At 37.7% G+C, this 27,153-nt stretch overlaps 1 protein-coding gene across 1 annotated transcript in view; it reads right to left on the minus strand.

Moving 5' to 3' along the window:
- LOC111142902 (solute carrier family 44 member 5) overlaps positions 1-10,627 on the minus strand; it is a 163,867-nt gene extending 153,240 nt beyond the window's left edge. Inside the window, exon 1 of the mRNA XM_022496286.1 lies at positions 10,548-10,627. Within this exon, the coding sequence (XP_022351994.1) occupies positions 10,548-10,627 (80 nt within the window). The remainder of the gene's footprint in view (positions 1-10,547) is intronic.
- Positions 10,628-27,153: the final 16,526 nt, after the last annotated feature.

Consider the following 27,153-nt stretch of genomic DNA (forward strand, 5'->3'; position numbering starts at 1 on the left):
CCCCCCGTGTTGCATCTCCTCTCCCTCATATCAGGGAGGTCATATGATAGTTGTCTTTCTCCGACTGACTTATTTCGCTAAGCATGATACCCTCTAGTTCCATCCACGTCGTCGCAAATGGCAAGATTTCATTTCTTTTGAAGGCTGCATAGTATTCCATTGTGTATATATACCACATCTTCTTTATCCATTACCAATTCTTCTAAGAGCAGTAAAGGAAAAGGATCTTAGTTCCAAGACCCAAGATCTGCTCTTTATTCTCCAGAACTTTATTCTGTAGACCCACAAAGACGTAAGTCTACCAGTGCATTTCTGCCTCCCTGCTATCATCATCATCCTTCTTCAAGGAGAGACAAAGCTGTGTCTGTTCAACTCTAGTGTAACAGGTTCAGTTTGAATTGTCTTGGGTCATGCATGTATTAGCTTTCTTAGGTTAGCATGGATCATTGGGAACAGAACGTAAAATGATTACATATTATAAGCAGCTCAGCTGAAGGCTTCCAAAATAAAATAGGTAACATAATAATATATCCTAGACAAGGAAAGAAGATACACTACAATAAAGGGAACAAATGATGAAATAAATGACTTAAATTAAGAATACGCTGTAAAGTTCTCATTTCATTCTCATTTCATCCCAGGAAATTATTAAATGCTTGGCTTTTACACCTCAGTTAGAAAATCAATTATCCTTAACTTTCCAAAAACCTTCTTCCCTGCCTCATTATTACCTGATTCTTTTCAAAGGTTTTAGACCCTTTTAGCATAAAGAAAAGATAATTACTTATAAACAGAAAATGACCATTAATTATTTGTAATTCAAATATGCTGGAAAGTATGGCATATAAGTGTCAAGTGAATAGGGTTTACATAAAAGCTCAAACTTAAATTTAGTAAAAGTTACCTACCAGCAGCCTCAAAAAGAAATACATGTTTGAAAATAATAATAGGCAATGCTATCAAGCTATAACTGACCAGGAAAAGAAACAAAGTCTAAGAGCAATCAAAGAAATTCATAGGAAGAAAAATGAACAATAAAAGACGAGGGAATTCTTCACACAAAACATATAAATGAAAGATATTTTAAAAGCATGATTTTATAACTCATCTGCCCTGTAGCAAATATCAAAATTATGTGAAAAGTCTTTAGAGACTGAATACAACATGACATTAATTTGTTTGGAAAGAAATACCAATCTTTTGTGCTCTAAGAGATTTAACATAGCCCAAGAAAAAGCCACAAAAATGTACATAGCTTTTCCTGTAATTTGAGGGAGGTTAAATCCATTCTATATGCCTAAGGATATAAATTCATCTTTAAGTTATAGCCTAAAGGGCTGAATGTTAATTGTTGCCATCATTCCCTAATGGGAGCAATATTTTGAATGACAAATAGATATTCATTAAATAGTATGGATCATTTAGTTATATGTGTGTCTTCCTAACTGTTTAATATTAGAGAGGTATGTGACCTAAATAATGGTTTTGGTTAGGTGACCTTGTTCTTAAAGTTCTCTTTCTGTCCAATTACCAAGCAAGCTTTTCAAATGCACTCAGAGATTTAATTCACAAATCCCCAAAGAGCCTTCTGGTAAAAGGTTGGGGGAGCACAAATAAGCTAGTGATACATGACCTTGTTTCAGAAATTCAGGCTGGGATTCTAAGTGAGTATGCTTATTTGTCATTATTGTATTGCTATCAAAGGCAAAAAGCAAAGAAATATGAGTTTTCTATCATAAATATGTAAGAGAAAATACAAATTGGAATTTAGTATCATAATGAGATAATTATTTATTTCTTTATGACATCAGAAAAAAAGCATTTATTTCTCAGAAATTTCTATCTATATATAATTACAGATATCTCAATTTTAATTTAAAAAAAGGCCACTTTCCTTTATTTATTGGTATTTTGTCTCTAGTGAATGCATGCTCCATTCTCAACAAGTTTACTATTTTCCCTTGCATCATCCTAAGAACTAACAAATCCTATCACTCTACAAATACTAATTTTATAATTGGAGCATTTGAAGGGAAAAAGCCAGAGAGAACCAATACTATATAACCAATATTGGGTGCCTGGGTGACTCAGTTGGTTAAGGGACTGCCTTTGGCTCGGGTCATGATCCCAGAGTCCTGGGATGGAGCCCCACATCAGGTTCCCTGCTCAGTGGGAAGCCTGCTTCTCCCTCTGCTGCTCCCCCTGCTTGTGCTCTCTCTCTCAAATAAATTAGAAAAAAAAAAACCTCCTAAAATTACAGCCCCAAATGTGTGACAAGTTTCTATCTTCCCAGTGAGAAGATTAAAAACGGGGGGGGGGGGGGGGGGGGGGGCCTGGATGGCTTAGTCAGTTAAACCTCTGACTCTTGGTTTCAGCTCAGGTCATGACCTCAGGGTTGTGAGATCGACCCCACGTCAGGCTCCAGGTTCAGCACAGAGTCTGCTTGTCCCTCTCCTTCTGGTTCTCCTATTGCATTCTCTCTCATAAATAAATAAAATCTTAAAAAATGATAATAATAAGAAAGTAACAAAGATGGGGGGAGGGATCAATCAAAATATAATGAAATAGATAAAATAAAGATCCACTTATGTATTTGATTTGTAAGTTTATTTACACATGCATATGTAAAATCATACATTAAATAAATATAAATGATATATTAACTAGGTATTAGTGACTTTTTCTTTTTAAATTTCCCCCAAAAAGAGGTGCCTGGATGGCTCAGTCGTTAAGTGTCTGCCTTTGGCTCAGGTCATGATCCCAGGGTCCTGGGATCGAGTCCCGCATCAGGCTCCCTGCTCAGCAGAAAGCCTGCTTCTCCCTCTCTCACTCCTCCTGCTTGTGTTCCCTCTCTCGCTGTGTGTCTCTCTGTCAAATAAATAAAATCTTTTAAAAATAAATAAATAAACAAATTTCACCAAAAAATTATTTGATTCATCTTTAACATCCACATCTTTGTCATCACTGGATTTCTTAGTCATACAGTCTAGTTGTCCAGACCACACAACACCTTCACCTCTAAGATGTCTGAGATACAAAGTTTTTCATCTATTGGTGATATTCCACAGGAAATTTAATTCCAAATTTCTCATTTGTGGTCTCCATAATATAACTATTTACTGTTAGCCATCAAAAGGCTACTTTAAAAATTGATTTTTAATTGAGTATTTTTATAATAACATCCAATATCTCTTACAGCCAGAAGTAATAAATATATATTACTTGTCCACTCTTTTTAAAATCTCATTTCATCAGGTGATCTCTAGAGCAATCCCAAAGTAGTTCTCTATTACTCACCAGTGTGTCTTCCCCAAATATTACTTAATTCTTCTAGATAAAGTAATTGGGAAATCACTCAGTAATTGGGAGATATTCTTAGGACTCCAGAAGTATTCAGCAACAAGAAAAAATAAGAAATTTGGGGTATTTTTGAGGAAAATCTGGACTTAGAACAATCTTCCTAGTCTGATTAATTGCTTCAATAAAGCATAATATGTTGCAGCCATGAGCTACCCTCTGAAGTAAATTTCAGCTGTTGCAGAAAAAAAACTATTCTTACTGGGCAGTACAGAAAGTCTGTTAGGTTGAGTTGCTATCCTCTTCATAGTTTCTTTGAAAAGCAATAAAATCTTTTATCTCCTAGTGAAATCATGATCCTTATATCCTGTTTTTAGTAAGGCCCTGTCTGTAGGATTTTGAAGACCAAGACTATTTAGAGGAGCATGATGAAAGACTGACTTTTGATGCCAGATAGCCCTACCACTTTCTGGATATACCAGCTTTGCCACTAATGAGTTGTATGCCATTGGATAGTGATTTGCTCTCCCTAAGTCTCAGCTCCTAATCTGTAAGTGGTAGATAGAAATAAAAACCTTGGGGAGTTGTCCTGAGATTAAATTCTCCTGGGGATCAAGTGTCCGATACATAGCCATCGTGAAGAAGGAATCACCTTATTATATTTGAGTTCTAACAGCTTCCAACAAACTTACTGTGCACAGGCTATCTACGCCAGGCAACATACTCGGTACTGAAGATGCAAGAGTGAACAGACAGACCCATGGCTCACTCTTGTAGTGCTCATAGTTTTCGAAAAGAGATGTAGTCAAATAATCCCAGAAATAAATATGTAAGGCAGTCCTCCAAGTGACAAGCTGGGCTCTTGACCCCATCCACCCCAAGGGTACCCTCAGCACTTTAATCACATCCATCAAAATGAATCCAGCTCTCCAGTGAGGTTAAAGAATAGAAGTTTTCTGAGAAGGTCATGGTGGGGCCCATAAGAGGCCACACACCGTATGCAATATGTCAGGAAAAAGAAAATACTCCCCAGTGGGCATTTTTGCTCTCCAAATCTCCTCTCCTCTGCCATCCAGTTTAAATTCCTTCCTCTTCCTCCATCCATTGCATAGATGCAGTTTTCCTCTTACTCTCAGCTTGCTTTTCCACTCAACAAAAAAACAGAAAACAAACAAAAAACAAAATGCCGCCATGAAATGAAAAGTGACAGACTTACTGAAAAATGACTTCAGAGATATGCAGAGGAAAGAACTCTAGACTCATAACCCGGAGACCTGGAATCAAACCCCACCTTTGCCATCAAGTCATCAGGTAATCTTGGTTAAGATTTTCCATTCATCCAGGCTTTTGTTTCCCACCCCAAAACAGAAGGCTGAACTAAATAAACTTTCAAATTGTTTTAAAAGTAAATGGATAATAATGATTCTGTTTCAACAAAAGTATTAAAGGAGGGGCACCTGAGTGGCTCATTAGTTAAGCATCTGCTTTCGGCTCAGATTATGATCTTGGGGTCCTAGGATAGAGCCCTGCATCCGGCTTCCTGCTAAGTAGGAAACCTGCTTCTCCCTCTCCTACTCACCCTGCTTGTGTTCCCTTTTTCGCTATGTTTCTGTCAAATAAATAAATAAAATCTTTTTAAAAAAAAGTATTAAAAGGGGCACCTGGGTGGCTCAGTGGGTTAAAGCCTCTGCCTTCGGCTCAGGTCATGATCCCAGGGTCCTGGGATCAAGCCCCTCATCAGGCTCTCTGCTCAGCGGGGAGCCTGCTCCCCGCTCTCTCTGCCTGCCTCCTCTGCCCACTTGTGATCTCTGTCTGTCAAATAAATAAATAAAATCTTTTAAAAAAAGTATTAAAAGATACTTTATCTTTTAAATTCTATAGTGGAATTCAATGGATAATTAAATACGTCTGGCTAATTGTTCCTGCTCTTACTCCCTTGCTTAACCTTTTAACATCTATGTTTATCTGTAAGATTTAGTCTTTCCACAAAATCAGCTAAGTTTAGAGGTGCCTGGGTGGCTCAGTCGGTTAAGCATCTTACTCTGGATTGCAGTTCAGGTCATGATCTCAGGGTTGTGAGACTAAGCCCCACGTCAGGCTCTACACTCAGTGGGAAGCCTGCTTGGGATTCCCTCTCTCCCTCTCCCTCTGTCCCTCTTCTGGCTTACGCGCTCACCCCCTTCCCTGCTCCTGCTCTAAATAAATAAATAAATAAATAAGTCTTTTTAAAAAAATCAGCTAAGTTTATTTTGGGTTAAAAAAAAATGCCTATGGAATCATTCAGCATGCTCGTATTTCAAAGCAACCAGCTGACAACTGCCATTAGCATTGTCTATTTCTCATGTCAGGCTAAGAGGAATGAAATTTACTGATATTTTCCCAGCCCAAGCTTTCCTACTGTGCAAAATGAATAGTTAAGCAGAACATTAGCAGAACAGGTCCATTTGTAACTCTAGCAGTGTAGACTTCCCACCACTGTGACACAGAAGATGCACACTTAAAGACAATACATTTATTTAATGGATGTGAACTTTTTTTTTTTACTAGGAAAAGAAATAACAATCATCTGCAGTACTTTAAGCAGAAAACATCTGTTTTTCTTAACATATTTCAAATACTCTGTATTTCCTGATTAGTTGTTATATGAGAACTGTATTTCTGAAAGACATAATGAGGCAGTTTAAAGATGAGTCTTAAATGATCTTCGAAGCAATGTGAAGAAAAATGCTCATTCTCTGAGTAAGGATAGTTAGAGCAGACCCATAAGCTCCGTACCATGAACAAATACAAAATAATTCTTTCAACTATTTGCATTTACATCAAACATTCTATTGTATATTGCAAGCAACGGAGGACGATATAAATGAGTGGCACATAGTACTACATGAATGAAAATACAGTTCTGTAGGCTTAGAGCATGGCAACAAAATCTAAGATGCTATTAAAGCACTTTTGCTTGACTAAGCCGAACATGACGATTTTCAAAGTAATGACATGAAGCATCTTTGTGAGCATTACACAAGTATGTGCATACATCACAGAGTAGGTTCAAGAAGTGTATATATGCAAACACATCTATGGGTAATTACTCCAAGCTGGAGGGTGTATATTTGTTTTAGCCACATCAGCCTTTCCTCAGCAATCTGTAACACAAAACGGGGAGGATCATCTATTTTTCTCATAAAAGTTCATAAAAGATGTATTGTATAAATATTTGCAGGTGATTTCTTTGTTTTATTTTTCACCCATAACTCTTTTCCTGCTCTATAGCGAATAAACAAATAAGAAAAGTAGTTATCATTGGGGAAATAAGTACTTCAAATCAATGCCAAAGGATTACAGCAAGAAAACAAAAATATGGACTCTATGAACAGTGAACATTAAGGGCCTCATACTTTTTAAAAATCAGGCAAACATGTATTGAGCACCTATTATATACCAGACTCTATACTAGGGAATAAGGATCCCGAGAGAAAAGAAAAGCTTCGAGTCACTCACAATCTGTTCATAGATAAAAATAGACTTTAAAAAGGCAAACAAAAAACCCTCAATATGACCAGGGTCCTAAGTGGAGTATGTATAATGTATAAAAGATGTAGAGAACACAGATAAGAGAGCAACTGATTCTGCCAGGGAGTAACTAGGGCTAAGAGACAAGAAACATGTGGATTTGGCTTTTATATGTGACTAGAAGACAAAGAAGAGTACTGAGGAAGTTATTTCTTGAAATCGTATGGATAATAATAAAAAAGAATCTAATACATTTCTTTCAAGACCTCTCTTCAAACTCCTATGACTTCAGTATGTACTGATGAATTGATTTCCCAGGTGTAGTGTTAGGTTAAAAACAGTAGAAAAAAATAAACAGTAGAGAAAGCTATTATGGCATGCTATTATTTTTTATATGAAAAAGGGATATACAAGATATATATGTATATATATGTGTATGTGTATATATATATATATATATATATACATATACATATATACTTTTATATACATACATTTATTTGAAAGGCTACACAAGTCATTGATAGTATTTTTTGTCTCTGAGACAGGATTCTGAGGTGCTAGGGACTCTATGCCTTTTCTGTACTGTTTGAAATGTTTACCCACATGTATTACCTACTTAAATAAATGAATAATTCCTTAAAACAAAATACTTTCTATGGCTGATCCAACTAGGAAATAACGTATTCTTATTTTACTCTGCATATTTTCAGGGGTGTAAACAATTCAGCATTGGTCATACCAGCTTCTGATTTTTAAGGGAATTAAAATTGAACTCTCAAACCATAAGATTGTAGCTAAAGGGCTCCTCATATTTTAGTATATTCAGGCAACAAAAGTTAGAGATATTAAGAGAAAAATATTGTGCTCCTCATTAAAGATGCTGAGACTGTATCTACTCAATATCAAGTCAATTAGTCAATATGACCAATCCAAAGAAAAAACCGGTCCAGTTCAAAGAGGGTACAAGTCAAGTAAATTTCAGTAACTGGGCTGAGCTTCTAATGCAAACTGGACTTGAGGATATCTACTGGAGATGAAGCCCTATGTTTAGGATGGTATTCCAAATGCTGAATGAAGACTTCTTGCCTTTATAGATTTTTTTTTTAACTTGGAATCCTTCGTCCTTTTTTTTTTTTTTTCCAAAATACTGATCCAATCCATCTTTCCAGGCTCAGTTCAAAAACTCTCTTTTACATTAATTCTGATCTTTATCACTTGACTGAGCTCTTTCTGTTATAACTGGAAATTCTATTGCCCTTACAATCATCATCATGGTTTAGCACTTAACAACTTGCTAAAATTTATGTGTGTTAGTTTTAACTCCCCCCGTGGAATTGTAAATGATACAGACAGCATATCAGGTTAGAGATGTAGACATGGTCTACTAATTCAAAACAGATCACAGAGTCAATAAATAGCACACCAAAACTATAATAACATAGTTAGGGAACCAAGAATGTTAAATAAATTTATAAATTCAGCACAAATATTACGCATACATATCAAAGCCAGAGTTTTAGGGAGGAAGGAGAAGGCAGTGGGATGGGAAATCAAACCTCTTCCAGAAAGGAAGAGATGGAGTTCCATTCCCTCTTTTATTGAACAAAATTAAATTAAATTATGGATAATGCATATGGAGAAGGTGGATGATGTGGTTGTAACTTTGGTTTCCTAAATCTAAAAAACAAGTTGTGATATCAAATGCACAAATGTAAACTAACAGCGCCTTCCACACTTCCTCCATACTTACTGCAGGGCACAAGAGGGACCTATAAAATGTAAATGAGCATTACCATGGAATGTTTTTAGGAGGGAAACATTAAGAATAAGATACATGGAGATCATCAACTCTAGTGTGAATTTTTTTTACTTCAAATTTTGAGCAAACAACACTTTTCTTTCAGTTTTTGACGTTGAGCCTTTTTTTTCTTTTTTTTACATTTCTGACAGAAAGCATCCTATGAAGAATAGATGACAGATTACCAAAAAACATAAGATAAATAATATTTCGCAGGACCACAACTTTACCAACATGAAGGAATTAATTCTTGAAGATATTTCACCAAATAAATAGGAGACTTCCAGCTTGAAATAAATGCAGAATGATCTGAATTCTAAAGTCTAGAGCACATAAAGTGATATCTATACTTGTAAATCATGAAACACAGTGACATCTTGGATAAATGTCCAACAAGTAGCTTAAATCAAAATCACAATATGACATGTGTTGGGAAGTTTTAGCCTTATTTTATCATGTCCTGACTTTTAAAATACACAGCTGTGAGGTTTGTTGTCACTTTGTCCATTTGGGTTTATAACATTAACAGTAAAAAGCTGTTGTTGTTTTGTTTTGTTTCTCTGAGAGGCTATATATAGGATTTGGACAAGCTCATATCAAGTGAAGGGCCATGCCTGAGTGACAGTTTCATTACCAAAATAGAAAGGCATTTCAAGTAATGCTTAACTCACATTTATTTAATAATTCCTTACTTAAACAACCAAGCAAAAAAATCATCTAAAAAAAGCCTAATGCACAATTTGGAAAAGATTTAAATTAAATACCAATACCTAAATAAAGTTTGATAATACTTCACTAACTTTTCCTCACAGATCTAACTGGAAAATAACCTTCATGTCAACTGTTGCATAGTCATTACATTAAGAAAAGCAATTAAGGTCAGCTGTTAGTGAGTGGAGAAAATTCTAGTAGGCCTTTCCTTTCTGTCTCCTGATAATGCTCTTTCTATTCCTGGGTTTTCTGGAGTATTTCTGGAGTATAGAACCAGTATTTTTGGTTCTATTAAGACTCAGGAACCTGGCTCCACACTGCTGGTGTCTGAATGACTCAGAAATTCCATAATGAGATGCTATTACTAGGATTGCCTCCAGAGGTTTCATTTCACAGTCACAGAGTAAGTCCCACAGTCCTGCGCCCAAGCTTTTGGAAGCTGTTTGTTGCCTTCAGCCCTACTGGCTTCCCCACTGTGCCCACTCACATGTCTCCTGCTCTAAATGGACACAAAGTACATCCAGTTTTTAAACAGTTTCTCTCCCCACTGTCCTGCCAAAAGAATTCAAACTTTAAGTGTTAAAATGGTGAAGAACAAATGAAAAACAAATTCATTCAGTTGCAAAACAGCCTGAATACAACAATATTTGAAAAACATGTGGTAATAAACTCTTCTGACACAGAGATATAATAATATGGTGTGTGGTATACAGGTGTATAGTAATAGAAACAAGCATTAGCTTCTCCAAGAAAAGAAGCTATGGGTCTATGAGAAACGTTTTAGTTGTCATCATAGTAAAGGTGAAGAGTCAAATGTCTGTGGTGAATGAAACATCAAAGATACTATTATCCAAGAATAAGAGACCAGATGGAAATAGACACAATATGTAGTCCATCTCTCTCCCTCCAACACACAAATTCATTAAGCAGCTGTGTTCTGTGGCAGCTCTTACTTCTAAGATATTTTTGTTCACAGAATTTAGATATCTAACATGTGTCTAAAAATCATTATGCTCCATTAGAACAGTGACCAAATTTTGGGTTCCCTTAAAATTTTGTAAGACTAGAATAATAAACTCTATATGGGAAATGCAAAATATATATACATATATATATATTCTGCTCTTTGAACACAGTAGCTTATTCCTGCTTTAAAGACTTAATGTTTTGCTATTCCTCTGTCTGAAGTGCCATGTCCTCAATCTTTGTATAGCTAGTTCCTCCTTACCACTCAAGTCTCATTTCATTTGTCAGCTCTATAAAGAGGTCTACTGTGGCCACAAAGTCTAAATTAGAGCCCACCCCCATCCTCAGCTATGCATTATCACATCATACTGATTTGTTTTCTTTCTCATAGTTTTCACTTTGTGATACTGTCAGTTCATTTTTCATATGTTGTCTGCCCTGTCTCTTCCTTCTTCCAAAAAAACAGGTGCTGTATCTATCTTGCTTATCACTATGTATTTAATGCCTATAAGATATTGGGCAAATAACAGATGACCAATAAATATTTGTTGAATGAAAATAAATCAATACTAGTCTTTGGAATAGCAGCCACATAAGACTTCCACAGCTAAGAGGTCGTTTTCTCCCACCACTTGTACTTCCTACATTGAACCATAAAGTTTTTTTCAGTTGCCTGTATCTTTTATTATCTAATTCCTTGAGGACAAGGACATCTTATCTTTGTGTTATCACCAACTAGCATAATTCTTATCACAGAGTTACGTGTATTAAAAATATTTGTTCAATGAATAAAGGAAAATGAGGCTGAGGAGGAAGCAGAGTGACATAGAACCTATGGAAAAACACAAGAGGCTGCAGGGTAGCCATAGCACTATCATATTTGAGGCAAAACAGTCACCATATATAAGTAAAGCCTCACTAATAGGTTTTAACTCTAGGACTTTAAAGTCATATTTAAAACTCTTGCTGAGAAGCTATCCAAATTCTATACCATTTTCAGATGACAGTGGTATGATATGGGAGTTCAAATTCCTAAATACAACTCTCAGCTAATAAGGAAATAGCATCAGAGTTCTCTGAGCTACTTGTACTACTACGGCTTTTGGAATATACCTCAGACCAATTTTCAATTCAATTAGTTTTTATGAAGTGTCCACAGAGGGCATGACACTGTATGCAGTGCAGATCCAAGTATTCTAGGTCAAGGCAGGTCAAAGATTTATAGGTCCCAGTGTAAAAAGCTCAGTTTATTCTGTTTATCTCATTCATTTTATGTTAGAGCAAAGCCATTAAAATGTTATGACCATTTGCTTGACCTGTGGGTCCAAGTCTGAAAAAATAAAGTCCAAATTGCTACAGTTAGCAGCCTATGATAAAGGTCATATATTATCTTCTCAGGACATGGGGATGGACTTTGTTCATTTTATTTATTTTTTAATGGAAAAATCTGAAAGGTGCAGATTAGAAGAATATTAACATTTATAAGCACAGCCATGAGAGAAATAACCCCATTCTTTAAAACCAGAATGTCATCAAAGGAGCAGATGCTCTAGCTAGTGGTATTATTGGGGGTGGGGGGAAAGACTGCCCTTGTCGTTAATTACTCACATATATACTGAATGCAGATCTCTGTCCTTCAAGGGAATTATAAGTCAAATGACAAAATAATACATGAGTACAAAAGTTATAAAGCAATCACAAGTAGAATGTACTGAATATCATTCACACCAAAAGCTGCAGGATTTCAGTGGAGGGAAGATACACTGAGACTGGGGTTAGAAGGGGTGGTTCCTGAGCAGGGCCATTAAGCAAGGAACACTACCACTTTATGTAACAGTAAAGTGTTTCCCCAAAACTTGAGAGTACACAAAATGCTGCTTTCCAAGAGTTAAACTAAGAAATCAACACAAAATTAAAGCAGAAATGTACATAATCAGTTCAATGATATTATAAGCCTCCTAGTCCAGCAAGCCTGATTTTAAACTTATTGACTTTATTTACATATCTAAAGAGAATTGCAAATAATGATCAAACAGCTCTGCCCTTCAAGCACACTCAAGGTTAGAGCACCAAATCAAACTCATGTAAGGATCCCACTCCATTGAGAGACACCATAGGCAGCCAGCCCCTGATGCCATTAGATATTCTACTCATGCAATTCCCTTGTTCGAACTATACACTCATCAAGCAACCTTTTAATAATTGGGTTTCTCATGCAGTTTGCCTAAAGGGAGCAATGTGCTGGTCAGGCCAACATGAACACCAGGTCTGCTAAGCATTGAATTTCTTAATGTAAATTACTGCATTGGTATTCTGGTATTATACATCAGTCCCTTGTAACTTTGTTAGTGCCAGTTATCATCCCTGAGTTGTAATTCTAGGGTACTGATATAATAAATTTTCAGGCCCTGCAGAAGTATACAGGACTGGTTTGATTCAACAGAAAGTTCATTCAAGGGTTTAGAAACTCCATAGAGAAAGAGACAGAGCAAGAGACAGACAGACAGAGCATGGGGTGGAAAAGTAGTTTAGGCAGATATAGTAAGATAAATTTGTGTAGGGATGTGAATATATATTAGGCATGGGAATTAATGTTTAGCAGTGGGAACTCACTGGTGAAATTTGAATAGAGGGTACAACATGATCAAAACTGTTACTACTTAGCAGAACCCATGGTTTAATTGAAGAATAAGCCAAGCAAACAACTAATTACAATACAGTATTGTAAGTACACAGAGTATTCTGAGAGCACCAAGAAAGTACATACAGTTTACTTTAGAGATGACCAGGGAGTATTTCTCAGAAGAGAAAACTTACATTTTTTTAAGGTTTTATTTATTTATTTACTTATTTTAATATTTCATTTATTTATTTGGCAGAGAGAGAGAGCACAAGCAGGGGGAGTGGAAGAGGGAGAAGGAGGCTCCCCACTGAGCAGAGAGCCCAATGCGGGCCTTGATCTCAGGACCTTGGGATCATGACATGAGCCAAAGGCAGATGCTTTGAGCCACCCAGGCACACCCAGACCCCTAAAGTTTTTTATTACACTTTAATATGCTTTAAAATTTTCCTCTTTATTTACATACTTTTTTAGTTAAAAGAAATATATCAATATTTCAAAGAGCCTCAGAAGTATATTCCTGACTTTGTACTAAATATTCCTCCCTGGGTATGCCACAGGAATTCCAAATTCAACACTTCTAAATCTAAACTTACTTACGGTTTTCTCTACCCTTCGTAACCATCCTTCTTCTCCTCCTGTGTTCCCTGATTTGGTAATCATAACCACAGCCCATTGACTATCAGGCCCAGTCATGCTAAATTCTCTCTTCTACCCCCAACATACAGTCAGTACAAAAGCCTTAAAAGTTTTGCTTTATCATTAGCTCTTAAACTTCTCTCCCAGGGCCACTGTCTTAGTCCATGTTTTAATCATTTCTCAGCTAGATTACTGAAATAAGTCTTCTAAATGGTACCCTGCCTTTATTCCAACTAGCTTCCATCCTTCCCAGCACATCTCCAGTTTTGAAGCTAGGGTAATAGTTCACTTAGTTGTACAACAAATACATATGTGTCAGGGACTTTCTAAATCCAGGGGATAGAATGATCAACAAAACAGACAAGGTTCTTGCTTTTCATTGACCTGATATTTTAGACTGGGCATTAACTATGTAAGCAAAGAAAGGACTAAAGCAGTTTTTCAGTAGTGATAAATATTATAAAGTAAATACAACTAAGTGATGTGGCAGAGAGTGACTATGTTCATTAACTAGAATTTAAATAAAAAGTTGAAGCTACTAAAAATGGCAGGGGGGAGAGTGACTGGGAGCCTGGGTTGTCATTAAGACCTCTTAGGCAATGGCAGTTAGGAGAGGGATGATAAGAAGCAGCCAGCCATATAAAGGTCTGGGGGCAAAACATTTCAGGTAGAGGAATAACAATCACAAAGTCTCCAAGATGGATGTAAGTTCAGAATGTTCAAAAATTTCAAAGAATCCAAGTACAGCTACAATGAAAGGATAAAGAGAGAAAGAGTGGTAGAGAAAAAATATCAGTGAATTACACAAAGGGCACTCATATAAGGCCCAGTAAGTTTGAGAACTTATCAAAGTGCTATGGGAAGCTATTGAAAATATATAAGTAGAAGAGCTGCATAATTTCATCTATGATTTGAAAGTTCACTCAGGGTCTTGTGTGGATAAGGTTTAAGAAAAGCAGGAGTGTAAAAAGGAAGACCATTCTAGTATCCAGTGCAAAAGTATAGGCAGGATGTATAGAGACATGGATGAAGGTGGTAGCGGGAAAGACAGAGAAGCCATTGGCCTGGAGATATATTGTGAAGCAAAAGCCAGTAAGACTTCCTAATGGAGTGAATGTGGGAGATGAAAAAAAAAAAATAAGAACCAAGGATCTGTAACCTAATGGATATTGGTATTATTTTCTGAAATGGAAAAAACTGAGGGGGGAGGTTTAGAATTTGGGGATCAAATTCTAAATCAAGAATCAAGAGCTTGGTTGGGCCACATTAAGTGTGAGTAAGTACTAAGAATTCAAAGAGACATGTCAAGTAGGCAGAGAAATCCAGAAATACCCAGGTCAATGGAAGAGTCATTGGTAACAATACAAGCTTGGGAGTCAATGACATACAAATAATACTTAAAGTTATTGGCTTAGTCTAAAAATAGACTAGAGAAGGAGAACAGTAGATGGCCAAGGACCAAGTCTTATGTCATTCCAACATTTGGAGATCAAGCCAAGATTGAGAAAACTGAAAAGTAGAGGCCAATAAGGTAAAAGAAGCTTCAGGTGAGTATGAGGTCAAAAAAACCAAGAGAAAAGAATGTTTCAAAAAATAGAATGGTCACCTTTGTCAAATGTTGCTGCAAGGTTAAAACAAAAGACACCACCCACTACACCTGGAAAGATGGAAATCATTGGTAACCTTCAGAAAATCAATGTGAGGAGAGTGTTAGAGAATAAATCACTACTGGAGAGAACGTGAGGGAAGAGAGGAAGTTACAAGCCATTTTGACTTGTAAAATAGTTTGAAATAAAAAGCCTATATCCACAGCACTCCCTTTGAAAACTTTAAAATAGTCTCCAAATATGAAAGGAAATGGAAGGAAATAAAAATAATGATGTTATAATTGGTATAACCAAAAAAGCACACCAATTATTTCAACAAGTAGCCAATGAGAACTGCATAAATTTAAGAGAAAGCATTATATTCTCACAATAACTTGAGATGTGTACTTGATAATGGCACTTCAGAATTCACAAGAGGATATCAGTACAGTACTTTACATGTTTATCACTTAGGCCAGAAGCTGGATTCTTCCTTCTATGCTTTGGCATTAATTGAATCAGTCGTGAAATTTCAAGGTTGGAAAGGACTTAGAGGTCATTTAGTCCAGCTCTTTTGTGTGAGTGAATCCCCTCTACCACATCCCTAACGAGCCCTGCTTCTTTCTCTTCTTGAACTGTTTAAATGATAGTGGATTTGTCACATCTTCCCAATGCTTTAGGTAGAAATAAAGGCATCTTATTACATTTCAGACAGATTTTCTACCCTTCATAATAATAGTTATTTTCAGCATTGTGAAACCTACCAATTTGATTAGTATCAGTCATATGTCCTTCATCTGTTTTGTTTATAAAGGGAAAAAGGCAATTATGGAATATGTAGGCCTTTTATTTCTATTTACCTGTCTACCTATATGCTGCCTCTTTCCAGAAAAAAAGAAAACTTAAATGAAATGACTTAAAACACCTGGGTGCAACAGTTATTAAAACAGAAATAGAAATTCAAACTCCCAAAAATAAATTCTTGACTCAAAGACTAATGTAGTTGCTGGCATTGAAATTAAATTTATCAGTGGGCTTTCTCGAATTCAGTACAAAAGGAGAAATATAGTGGATTACACAGTTCTCCTTATCTAACAGAAGAAAGTATACTAATTCTCCATTAAATAAAAATTTTTTCTTTGTTCTAAATCACACATGGAATTTCTCATGTAGCATCTTACAAAAGAGGCTTATTTCTTTGTTTTCTATTTGCATTCATTTCACTGCCACTTCATTTTACCAAGCTCATAATCTCAATCCAATGTTTAAAAAAAAAAACTTTCTGGGGCACCTGGGTGGCTCAGTGGGTGAAGCCTCTGCCTTCGGCTCAGGTCATGATCCCAGGGTCCTGGGATCGAGGCCCGCATCAGGCTCTCTGCTCAGCAGGGAGCCTGCTTCCCTCTCTCTCTCTGCCTGCCTCTCTGCCTACTTGTGATCTCTCTCTGTCAAAAAAATAAATAAAGTCTTAAAAAAAAAAAACTTTTTAAAAAAATCTGTTGAATATAGGGGACAAAGCCTGAGCACTGGATAACTACTTTTCAAAAGGGACTGGAAAAACAACTTAAACTATCAAAATCACCCTTCGGTGGAGAGGATCAATCTTACGGGTCATTGGTTCCCATAGGTCCAATTCTTAGTAGATGGGAACAAATGAGAAACTGAGTTAATATCTCCCATGGCCCTACCATCACTCCTTCACCTCTCCTAGAAATAACTACAGTTGAGTGATCACTAGGTACAAATGATATCCTTGTGGATGGAGACAGGTGTACAGAACAGGGTCGACTGACAAGGAGAGAATGCTGGAAAGGCTGTCCTGAATATCTGATAATAATGTGGATCTCTATGAGGGGAAGTGGTATCTGTAAGCAAAAGGCATTATTAAAGCTGGCCATGCTGCCCAAGGTAATGTGAAGAATCTGGGCTTTCTCATTTGCTCATAAAACACCCCCAATTACTTTCCCAGGAAGGGCATTATAGAAAAGTTACAAATGGGTCAACTGTGTCTTCCTAGAGTTAAGCCCCTGTGGTTTTACAACATTTTCCCCTGGTCTTGGATTTAAGAATGGGGGAGGTATGCCCAAATAATGACCATTTCACCTTTGAAGGCCTCTGTGGTGCCTAAATCATCCCTTAGTAAAAAATAAATTACCTTCTTCATAGTGATTATCACAGTAGTTTAGACTTTACCTGGATTACCTGCTTCCATCATTAAACTCTAAATAACTAAAGTCAGATCTCAACTTCTTCCCCACACCTAAAGCCAGCCAGGCGTAACTCTGCCTTCTTCTCTATGGCTACAAAAGGCACACCTTTAATCTGTATTTTGTCTGTCCAAATGTGGCAGCACGTTATTATTACTATTATTATTATTATTATTATTATTATTATTGCTACAACTACTACTACTGTTGAATCCGATTCTATCTAGAGGTCCCTTAGGGCCAATAAGCTAGATTCAATTCTCACAAATTAGTTATTGTAAAATCAATGCAAATGCAGTAAAAGTAACCTACATACTGAATGGGGCTGTTTGTATACCAGACAACAGAATGTACCCATGGTGTTATCATGGAAAGAATGAGAGATTTCAGACTTAATCTAAAGAAGGCACTGGTACACCTTCAATAAATAATCCCAAACAAACGACTTGGCTTTTTGCAGCATTAGAATACACTGAATGCATATTTGTTTAGAGCTGGGATATTGTGGGCATTAACAGTAAATGCTAATGAACATGCTGATGGTTGGCAAGAGCAAACAAGCATGCTGATCATTATTCCATCTAGCAGTTTATCGACATACAAATACCAGAAATCAAAGGCAAAGCTAAGCAAAACCCAGCTACCAACAGCATGATTTTCTCCTCATTTTTACCTATTCTACCCTGCAAACCCCTTCCTGATTAGCAGGAAGCCTGGGAATAGAGGGTGAAAGTAATAATAAAAGAGACCTGTGAATTACTGAATAGTCTTTACATGCCACACAACTTTGAGAGAGAAGCACCAGTTGAAATAAGTACCTATTTCCCCAGAGCAGTCTAAAGTATCTGAAGCTTACACGATGCAGTGGTGAATGGTGGTCTCTAAAAAAGCTTTCTGCTTTTGGAAACTGGGTAGCAGAAATACCTAGTGTGGAAGAAGTTGGCATAGCAACTCTGCATTGCAGTGGTGAAACACAGAGTAAACAGGTGAACAAAACAACGGCTGCAACGTGTTTGCTTCTCTACAGAGTGATTATGTCTTGTAGAACATTTTTAAGCTTCTCTTTTTAAGCAATACAAACTCTTTGGTCTAATAATTTGAATACATTTCAGTTCCTGAATAGGAAAGGATATTCATGAGTCATGAAAATATTTATTTTCCATATTTTCTTTACACAAATAAGGTGAAATTTTGGCTAAAAATAAGTCATTTCTCCTTCAGAGCAGATACAATTTTCCAGTGACCAGAAAATGGTACCAAAAGTAAGCCTTCTGTGTTTGTTAAAAAATATATTTCAAGGAAAAGAATTGCTTACCTTTTGGCAATAGGCCCCTTGAAATTAGGATCAAATGTCCTTGGATTACCTGCATTTAAAACAAAGACTTTTTAAGCATGTATGCCAATGAAATCACAATAAATATATATGAAATATTAATAAAGAAAAATCTACATCTTGGCTACTGCCCAGCACACTGTTGAATTCATCCTTTGGTCCAGGGAAACATCAATTATGCCTTGGTTACATCTGCCAATCCTTTCCCTCTCTCCGATAAGAAGCAAGACTGGGAAGACTTAAGGACCATAGTCTATGCATAGCGTACACATATCTCCCACTGTTCTATGTGGAAATATTATAGATTCCATTCAGGGCAACAAAACTCGCAGCCCTTCTGGTCTGCAAAGCCATTCTACCATCTGCCATCCCCAAGTATTGCTGAGTGCTCACAAGATGCACAGTATAATAGAGATGCCTGCTTATTTAGTTCTCCCCTTTCTCTCAGTAGATAAGGCTTTCCTTCAAGAAGTTGAAATATTGGGAAGGAGTCAAGATGACGGAGAAGTAGCAGGCTGAGACTACTTCAGGTAGCGGGAGATCAGCTAAATAGCTTATCTAAAGATTGCAAACACCTACAAATCCAACGGGAGATTGAAGAGAAGAAGAACAACAACTCTAGAAACAGAAAATCAACCACTTTCTGAAAGGTAGGACTGGCGGAGAAGTGAATCCAAAGCGACGGGAAGATAGACCGCGGGGGGAGGGGCCAGCTCCCGGCAAGCGGCGGAGCAACGGAGCACAAAACCAGGACTTTTAAAAGTCTGTTCTGCTGAGGGACATCTCTCCAGAGCCTTAACCGGGGTGAAGCCCAGGCGGGGTCAGCGCGGCCTCAGGTCCTGCAGGGTCACAGAAGGATCAGGGGTTTCTGAGTGTCGCAGAGCTTACAGGTATTAGAACGGGGAAGCTGGCTACAGAGACAGAGCCGAGGAGTGAGCTCTCAGCTCGGGGTTACCTTGAACTGGTTGCAGGCTCGGTCAGCTCGGAGCACGGCCGGAGGCCAGGGTGACTGGAGTAATTGGGCGCTGTTCTCTGAGGGCGCACTGAAGAGTGGGGCCCCGGGCTCTTGGCTCCTCTGGACAGGAGACCGGGAGGCCACCATCTTCATTCCCGCCCTCTGGAACTCTACGGAAAGCGCTCAGGGAACAAAAGCTCCCGAAAGCAAACCCAGCAAACCCGAGCGGATTACTCAGCCCCGAGTAAGGGCGGTGCAACTCCGCCTGGGGCAATGACACTTGAGAATCACTACAACAGGCCCCTCCCCCAGAAGATCAACAAGAAACCCAGCCAGGACCAAGTTCACCTACCAAGGAGTACAGTTTCAATACCAAGGAGAGCAGTGGAATTCCAGAGGAGGAGAAAGCAAAGCACGGAACTCATGGCTTTCTCCCCATGATTCTTTAGCTTTGCAGTAAATTTAATTTCTTTTTCTTTTTCAATTTTTTTTCTCTTCTTCTGCTAAATTTTTTTAACTTTTACCGTTTTCTTTTTTAACGTTTTTTAAATAGTTTATCTAATATATATATATTTTTCCCTTTTTATATTTTTTCTTTATTGGTTTTCTTTTTTTAATTGTTTCTTTTTTTTTTTTCTTTCTGAACCTCTTTTTACCCCCTTTCTCCCCCTCACGATTTGGGATCTCTTCTGATTTGGCTAAAGCATATTTTTCTGGGGTTGTTGCTACCCTTTTAGTATTTTACTTGCTCCCTCATATACTCTTATCTGGACAAAATGACAAGGCAGAAAAATTCACCACAAAAAAAAAGAACAAGAGGCAGTACCAAAGGCTAGGGACCTAATCAATACAGACATTGGTAATATGTCAGATATAGAGTTCAGAATGATGATTCTCAAGGTTCTAGCCAGGCTCGAAAAAGGCATGGAAGATATTAAAGCAACACTCTCGGGAGATATAAAAGCCCTTTCTGGAGAAATAAAAGAACTAAAATCTAACCAAGTTGAAAGCAAAAAAGCTATTAATGAGGTGCAATCAAAAATGGAGGCTCTCACTGCTAGGATAAATGAGGCAGAAGAAAGAATTAGTGATATAGAAGACCAAATGACAGAGAATAAAGAAACTGAGCAAAAGAGGGACAAACAGCTACTGGACCATGAGGGGAGAATTTGAGAGATAAGTGACACCATAAGACGAAACAACATTAGAATAATTGGGATTCCAGAAGAAGAGGAAACAGAGAGGGGAGAAGAAGGTATATTGGAGAGAATTATTGGAAAGAATTTCCCCAATATGGCAAAGGGAACAAGCATCAAAATCCAGGAGGTTCAGAGAACCCCCCTCAAAATCAATAAGAATAGGTCCACACCCCGTCACCTAATAGTAAAATTTACAAGTCTTAGTGACAAAGAAAAGATCCTGAAAGCAGCCCGGGAAAAGAAGTCTGTAATGTACAATGGTAAAAAAATTAGATTGGCAGCAGACTTATCCACAGAGACCTGGCAGGCCAGAAAGAGCTGGCATGATATATTCAGAGTACTAAACGAGAAAAACATGCAGCCAAGAATACTATATCCAGCTAGGCTATCATTGAAAATAGGAGGAGAGATTAAAAGCTTCCAGGACAAACAAAAACTGAAAGAATTTGCAAATACCAAACCAGCTCTACAGGAAATATTGAAAGGGGTCCTCTAAGCAAAGAGAGACCCTAAAAGTAGTAGATCAGAAAGAAACAGAGACAATATACAATAACAGTCACCTTACAGGCAATACAATGGCACTAAATTCATATCTCTCAATACTTACCCTGAATGTTAATGGGCTAAATGCCCCAATCAAAAGACACAGGGTATCAGAATGGATAAGAAAACAAAACCCATCTATATGTTGCCTACAAGAAACTCATCTTAAATCCGAAGACACCTCCAGATTTAAAGTGAGGGTGTGGAAAAGAATTTACCATGCTAATGGACATCAGAAAAAAGCAGGAGTGGCAATCCTTATATCAGATCAATTAGATTTTAAGCCAAAGACTATAATAAGAGATGAGGAAGGACACTATATCATACTCAAAGGAACTGTCCAACAAGAAGATCTAACAATTTCAAATATCTATGCCCCTAACGTGGGAGCAGCCAACTATATAAACCAATTAATAACAAAATCAAAGAAACACATCGACAATAATACAATAATAGTAGGGGACTTTAACACTCCCCTCACTGAAATGGACAGATCATCCAAGCAAAAGATCAACAAGGAAATCAAGGCCTTAAATGACACACTGGACCAGATGGACATCACAGTTATATTCAGAACATTTCATCCCAAAGCAACAGAATACACATTCTTCTCTAGTGCACATGGAACATTCTCCAGAATAGATCATATTCTCGGTCCTAAATCAGGTCTCAACCGTTATCAAAAGATTGGAATCATTCCCTGCATATTTTCAGACCACAATGCTCTGAAGCTAGAACTCAATCACAAGAGGAAATTTGGAAAGAACCCAAATACATGGAGACTAAACAGCATCCTTCTAAAGAATGAATGGGTCAACCAGGAAATTAAAGAAGAGTTGAAAAAATTCATGGAAACAAATGATAATGAAAACACAACGGTTCAGAATCTGTGGGACACGACAAAGGCAGTCCTGAAAGGAAAATATATAGCGGTACAAGCCTTTCTCAAGAAACAAGAAAGGTCTCAGGTACACAACCTAACCCTACACCTAAAAGAGCTAGAGAAAGAACAAGAAAGAAACCCTAAACCCAGCAGGAGAAGAGAAATCATAAAGATCAGAGCAGAAATCAATGAAATAGAAACCAAAAAAACAATAGAACAAATCAACGAAACTAGGAGCTGGTTCTTTGAAAGAATAAGATCGATAAACCCCTGGCCAGACTTATCAAAAAGAGAAAGGACCCAAATAAATAAAATCATGAATGAAAGAGGAGAGATCACAACGAACACCAAAGAAATACAGACAATTATAAGAACATACTATGAGCAACTCTACGCCAACAAATTGGACAATCTGGAAGAAATGGATGCATTCCTAGAGACATATAAACTACCACAACTGAACCAGGAAGAAATAGAAAGCCTGAACAGACCCATAACCAGTAAGGAGATTGAAACAATCATCAAAAATCTCCAAACAAACAAAAGCCCGGGGTCAGAAGGCTTCCCAGGGGAATTCTACCAAACATTTAAAGAAGAACTAATTCCTATTCTCCTGAAACTGTTCCAAAAAATAGAAATGGAAGGAAAACTTCCAAACTCATTTTATGAGGCCAGCATCACCTTGATCCCAAAACCAGACAAGGATCCCATCAAAAAAGAGAACTACAGACCAATATCCTTGATGAACACAGATGCAAAAATTCTCGCCAAAATACTAGCCAATAGGATTCAACAGTACATTAAAAGGATTATTCACCACGACCAAGTGGGATTTATTCCAGGGCTGCAAGGTTGGTTCAACATCCGCAAATCAATCAATGTGATACAACACATTAATAAAAGAAAGAACAAGAACCATATGATACTCTCCATAGATGCTGAAAAAGCATTTGACAAAGTACAGCATCCCTTCCTGATCAAAACTCTTCAAAGTGCAGGGATAGAGGGCACATACCTCAATATTATCAAAGCCATCTATGAAAAACCCACCGCAAATATCATTCTCAACGGAGAAAAACTGAAAGCTTTTCCGCTAAGGTCAGGAACACGGCAGGGATGTCCGTTATCACCACTGCTATTCAACATAGTACTAGAAGTCCTAGCCTCAGCAATCAGACAACAAAAGGAAATTAAAGGCATCCAAATTGGCAAAGAAGAAGTCAAACTATCACTCTTCGCAGATGATATGATACTATATGTGGAAAACCCAAAAGACTCCACTCCAAAACTGCTAGAACTTGTACAGGAATTCAGTAAAGTGTCAGGATATAAAATCAATGCACAGAAATCAGTTGCATTTCTCTACACCAACAACAAGACAGAAGAAAGAGAAATTAAGGAGTCCATCCCATTTACAATTGCACCCAAAACTATAAGATACCTAGGAATAAACCTAACCAAAGAGACTAAGAATCTATACACCGAAAACTATAAAGTACTCATGAAAGAAATTGAGGAAGACACAAAGAAGTGGAAAAATGTTCCATGCTCCTGGATTGGAAGAATAAATATTGTGAAAATGTCTATGCTACCTAAAGCAATCTACACATTTAATGCAATTCCTATCAAAGTACCATCCATTTTTTTCAAAGAAATGGAACAAATAATCCTAAAATTTATATGGAACCAGAAAAGACCTCGAATAGCCAAAGCAATATTGAAAAAGAAAGCCAAAGTTGGTGGCATCACAATTCCGGACTTCAAGCTCTATTACAAAGCTGTCATCATCAAGACAGCATGGTACTGGCACAAAAACAGACACATAGATCAATGGAACAGAATAGAGAGCCCAGAAATAGACCCTCAACTCTATGGTCAACTCATCTTCGACAAAGCAGGAAAGAATGTCCAGTGGAAAAAAGACAGCCTCTTCAACAAATGGTGTTGGGAAAATTGGACAGCCACATGCAGAAAAATGAAATTGGATCATTTCCTTACACCACACACGAAAATAGACTCAAAATGGATGAAGGATCTCAATGTGAGAAAGGAATCCATCAAAATCCTTGAGGAGAACACAGGCAGCAACCTCTTTGACCTCAGCCACAGCAACATCTTCCTAGGAACATCGCCAAAGGCAAGGGAAGCAAGGGCAAAAATGAACTATTGGGATTTTATCAAGATCAAAAGCTTTTGCACAGCAAAGGAAACCGTTAACAAAACCAAAAGACAACTGACAGAATGGGAGAAGATACTTGCAAATGACATATCAGATAAAGGGCTAGTGTCCAAAATCCATAAAGAACTTAGCCAACTCAACACCCAAAGAACAAATAATCCAATCAAGAAATGGGCAGAGGACATGAACAGACATTTCTGCAAAGAAGACATTCAGATGGCCAACAGACACATGAAAAAGTGCTCCATATCACTCGGCATCAGGGAAATACAAATCAAAACCACAATGAGATATCACCTCACACCAGTCAGAATGGCTAAAATTAACAAGTCAGGAAATGACAGATGCTGGCGAGGATGCAGAGAAAGGGGAACCCTCCTACACTGTTGGTGGGAATGCAAGCTGGTGCAACCACTCTGGAAAACAGCATGGAGGTTCCTCAAAATGTTGAAAATAGAACTCCCCTATGACCCAGCAATTGCACTGCTGGGTATTTACCCTAAAGATACAAACGTAGTGATCCGAAGGGGCACGTGCACCCGAATGTTTATAGCAGCAATGTCTACAATAGCCAAACTATGGAAAGAACCTAGATGTCCATCAACAGACGAATGGATAAAGAAGATGTGGTATATATACACAATGCAATACTATGCAGCCATCAAAAGAAATGAAATCTTGCCATTTGCAACGACATGGATGGAACTAGAGGGTATCATGCTTAGCGAAATAAGTCAATCGGAGAAAGACAACTATCATATGATCTCCCTGATATGAGGGAGAGGAGATGCAACATGGTGGGTTAAGGGGGTAGGAGAAGAGTAAATGAAACAAGATGGGATTGGGAGGGAGACAAACCATACGTGACTCTTAATCTCACAAAACAAACTGAGGGTTGATGGGGGGAGGGGGGTTGGGGGGGTGGGGTTATGGACATGGGGGAGGGTACGTGCTCTGGTGAGTGCTGTGAAGTGTGTAAACCTGGCGATTCACAGACCTGTACCCCTGGGGATAAAAATATATTATATGTTTATAAAAAATAAAATAAAAAAAAAGAAGTTGAAATATTAGCTGGGTCTGCCACATTGGCTATATGGTATATACCAGTCATTATTATATTATATAAATATTATTTTTAATTGAGTTTTTGAAGATCCTATTGACAGGCTTCATGCCATCTGGGGAGATGTCATTTATTACTGCATCATGAATGTGATATACTATCCCTGTTTTTAAACAGGACAAGGTACACACAGAATGGCCTTTTCCCATGACATGCATTGTGTAATGAGACCCAGGACACGAAGTTCTGTAAAATCTTTTCTGGTCAGTGACCTGTATTTTGCAATCCCAAACCCCTGATGCTTCTCTCCCAACCTAAGCATTCCCACCACTTCCTCTAGGGATTTGTCCCTGTGAGAAGGACTCATCCTGAAATTAAACAGAGCATTTCAAAAGGGACTGGCAAAAATCCCCATGTGTCAGGAATCCAACTCTGCCTGTAAATGGGGACATGAGTTCTGAGGACTCATAGGCCTCTTTGGTGTAATCACAGGCTGACTAAAAGACAACAGGAAGATAAGGCACACATGGAACAGAAATCTAAGAGTCAGTGAATATTTATAAAGAACCTATGATATGCCAAGGGCACCAGCACCACAGAAGTTATATAAGGCATTGTCCCCATCTTGGAGACCTTAATTGGTGGGACAAGATCAACATTTGAGTCATTCAACAAATACTTCTTGAGAATCTTTATTTACCAGGCCCTGTGTTGTAACATATGAACAGTGAATATACCAAATGAAACAATTAATCAAGAACTCGATTGTGTGGCTATTTTCCTTAAGTGTTACAAGAGTTCTGAGAAAGTCGGTTTCATCAAGGACTAGAACAGTCAAGAGGGTCTCATTCAAGGAGTGAGATTATGAAAGCTTAGAATAAAACAAGAGCAAAAAGAGAAACACTTTGGGTGGATGAAACTAGAATTCTGTTAAATTCAGTAATTATTTATTGATCATCTGTTATGTGTTCTGCATTAAAATAGATGCTGCAGGGGATACAAGATTGCTGAAACAGTCTCTGTCTTCAACAAGCTAACAAACTGATGAGCAGGGAGAGAAATAAGAAAAGTACAAGAATTGCTACAATACAAAGCAGAACATGATATCATAAGAAGGGTACAAAGAAAGTGTTATGAGAGTTCCAGGGAAGAAAAGGTCACTTTTGGTTGAGATTAGTAAGGAAGGGTTCCTAGAGCCATAACATTTGGGGATGGAAGGGTGTAGTTTAGACCTGTAGCAATGAATGAAGTCATGTAGCAATGAATGAAGGTAGAGATGATTAGCGTGGTTGTGTGGATGGTGAAAAACTCAGTCTGACTGGGGGTAATAGGATAATAGGAGGGGAAAATAAAGCTGAATAGATACTACAGAATCATACTACAGAAAGCTTGAAAAATTGGGATGGAATTTATTTTATACATCCTAGGCCACTGGGAGCCATACAAGGATTTTGAACAAAGGAATGACATGGTAAAAGCAGTGCTTAAAGAGAGCAATCTACCAGCAGTATACAAGTTGTAGGGCAAAATGCAAAGTCAAGGAGATCAATTTCGGAGTCTATTGTAATAATAGAGGTGAAGTAATGTGAGCCACTGCCCATGTGGTGGCAGGAGTGATGGAAAAAGAGATTCAAGATTCATCACGAAGCAGTTGTGTGGCATAG

Source organism: Enhydra lutris, unplaced genomic scaffold (genome assembly GCF_002288905.1).
Source record: "Enhydra lutris kenyoni isolate GAN:26980312 unplaced genomic scaffold, ASM228890v2 scaffoldscaffold9, whole genome shotgun sequence".
In the NCBI taxonomy this organism is placed as follows: Eukaryota; Metazoa; Chordata; class Mammalia; order Carnivora; family Mustelidae; genus Enhydra; species Enhydra lutris.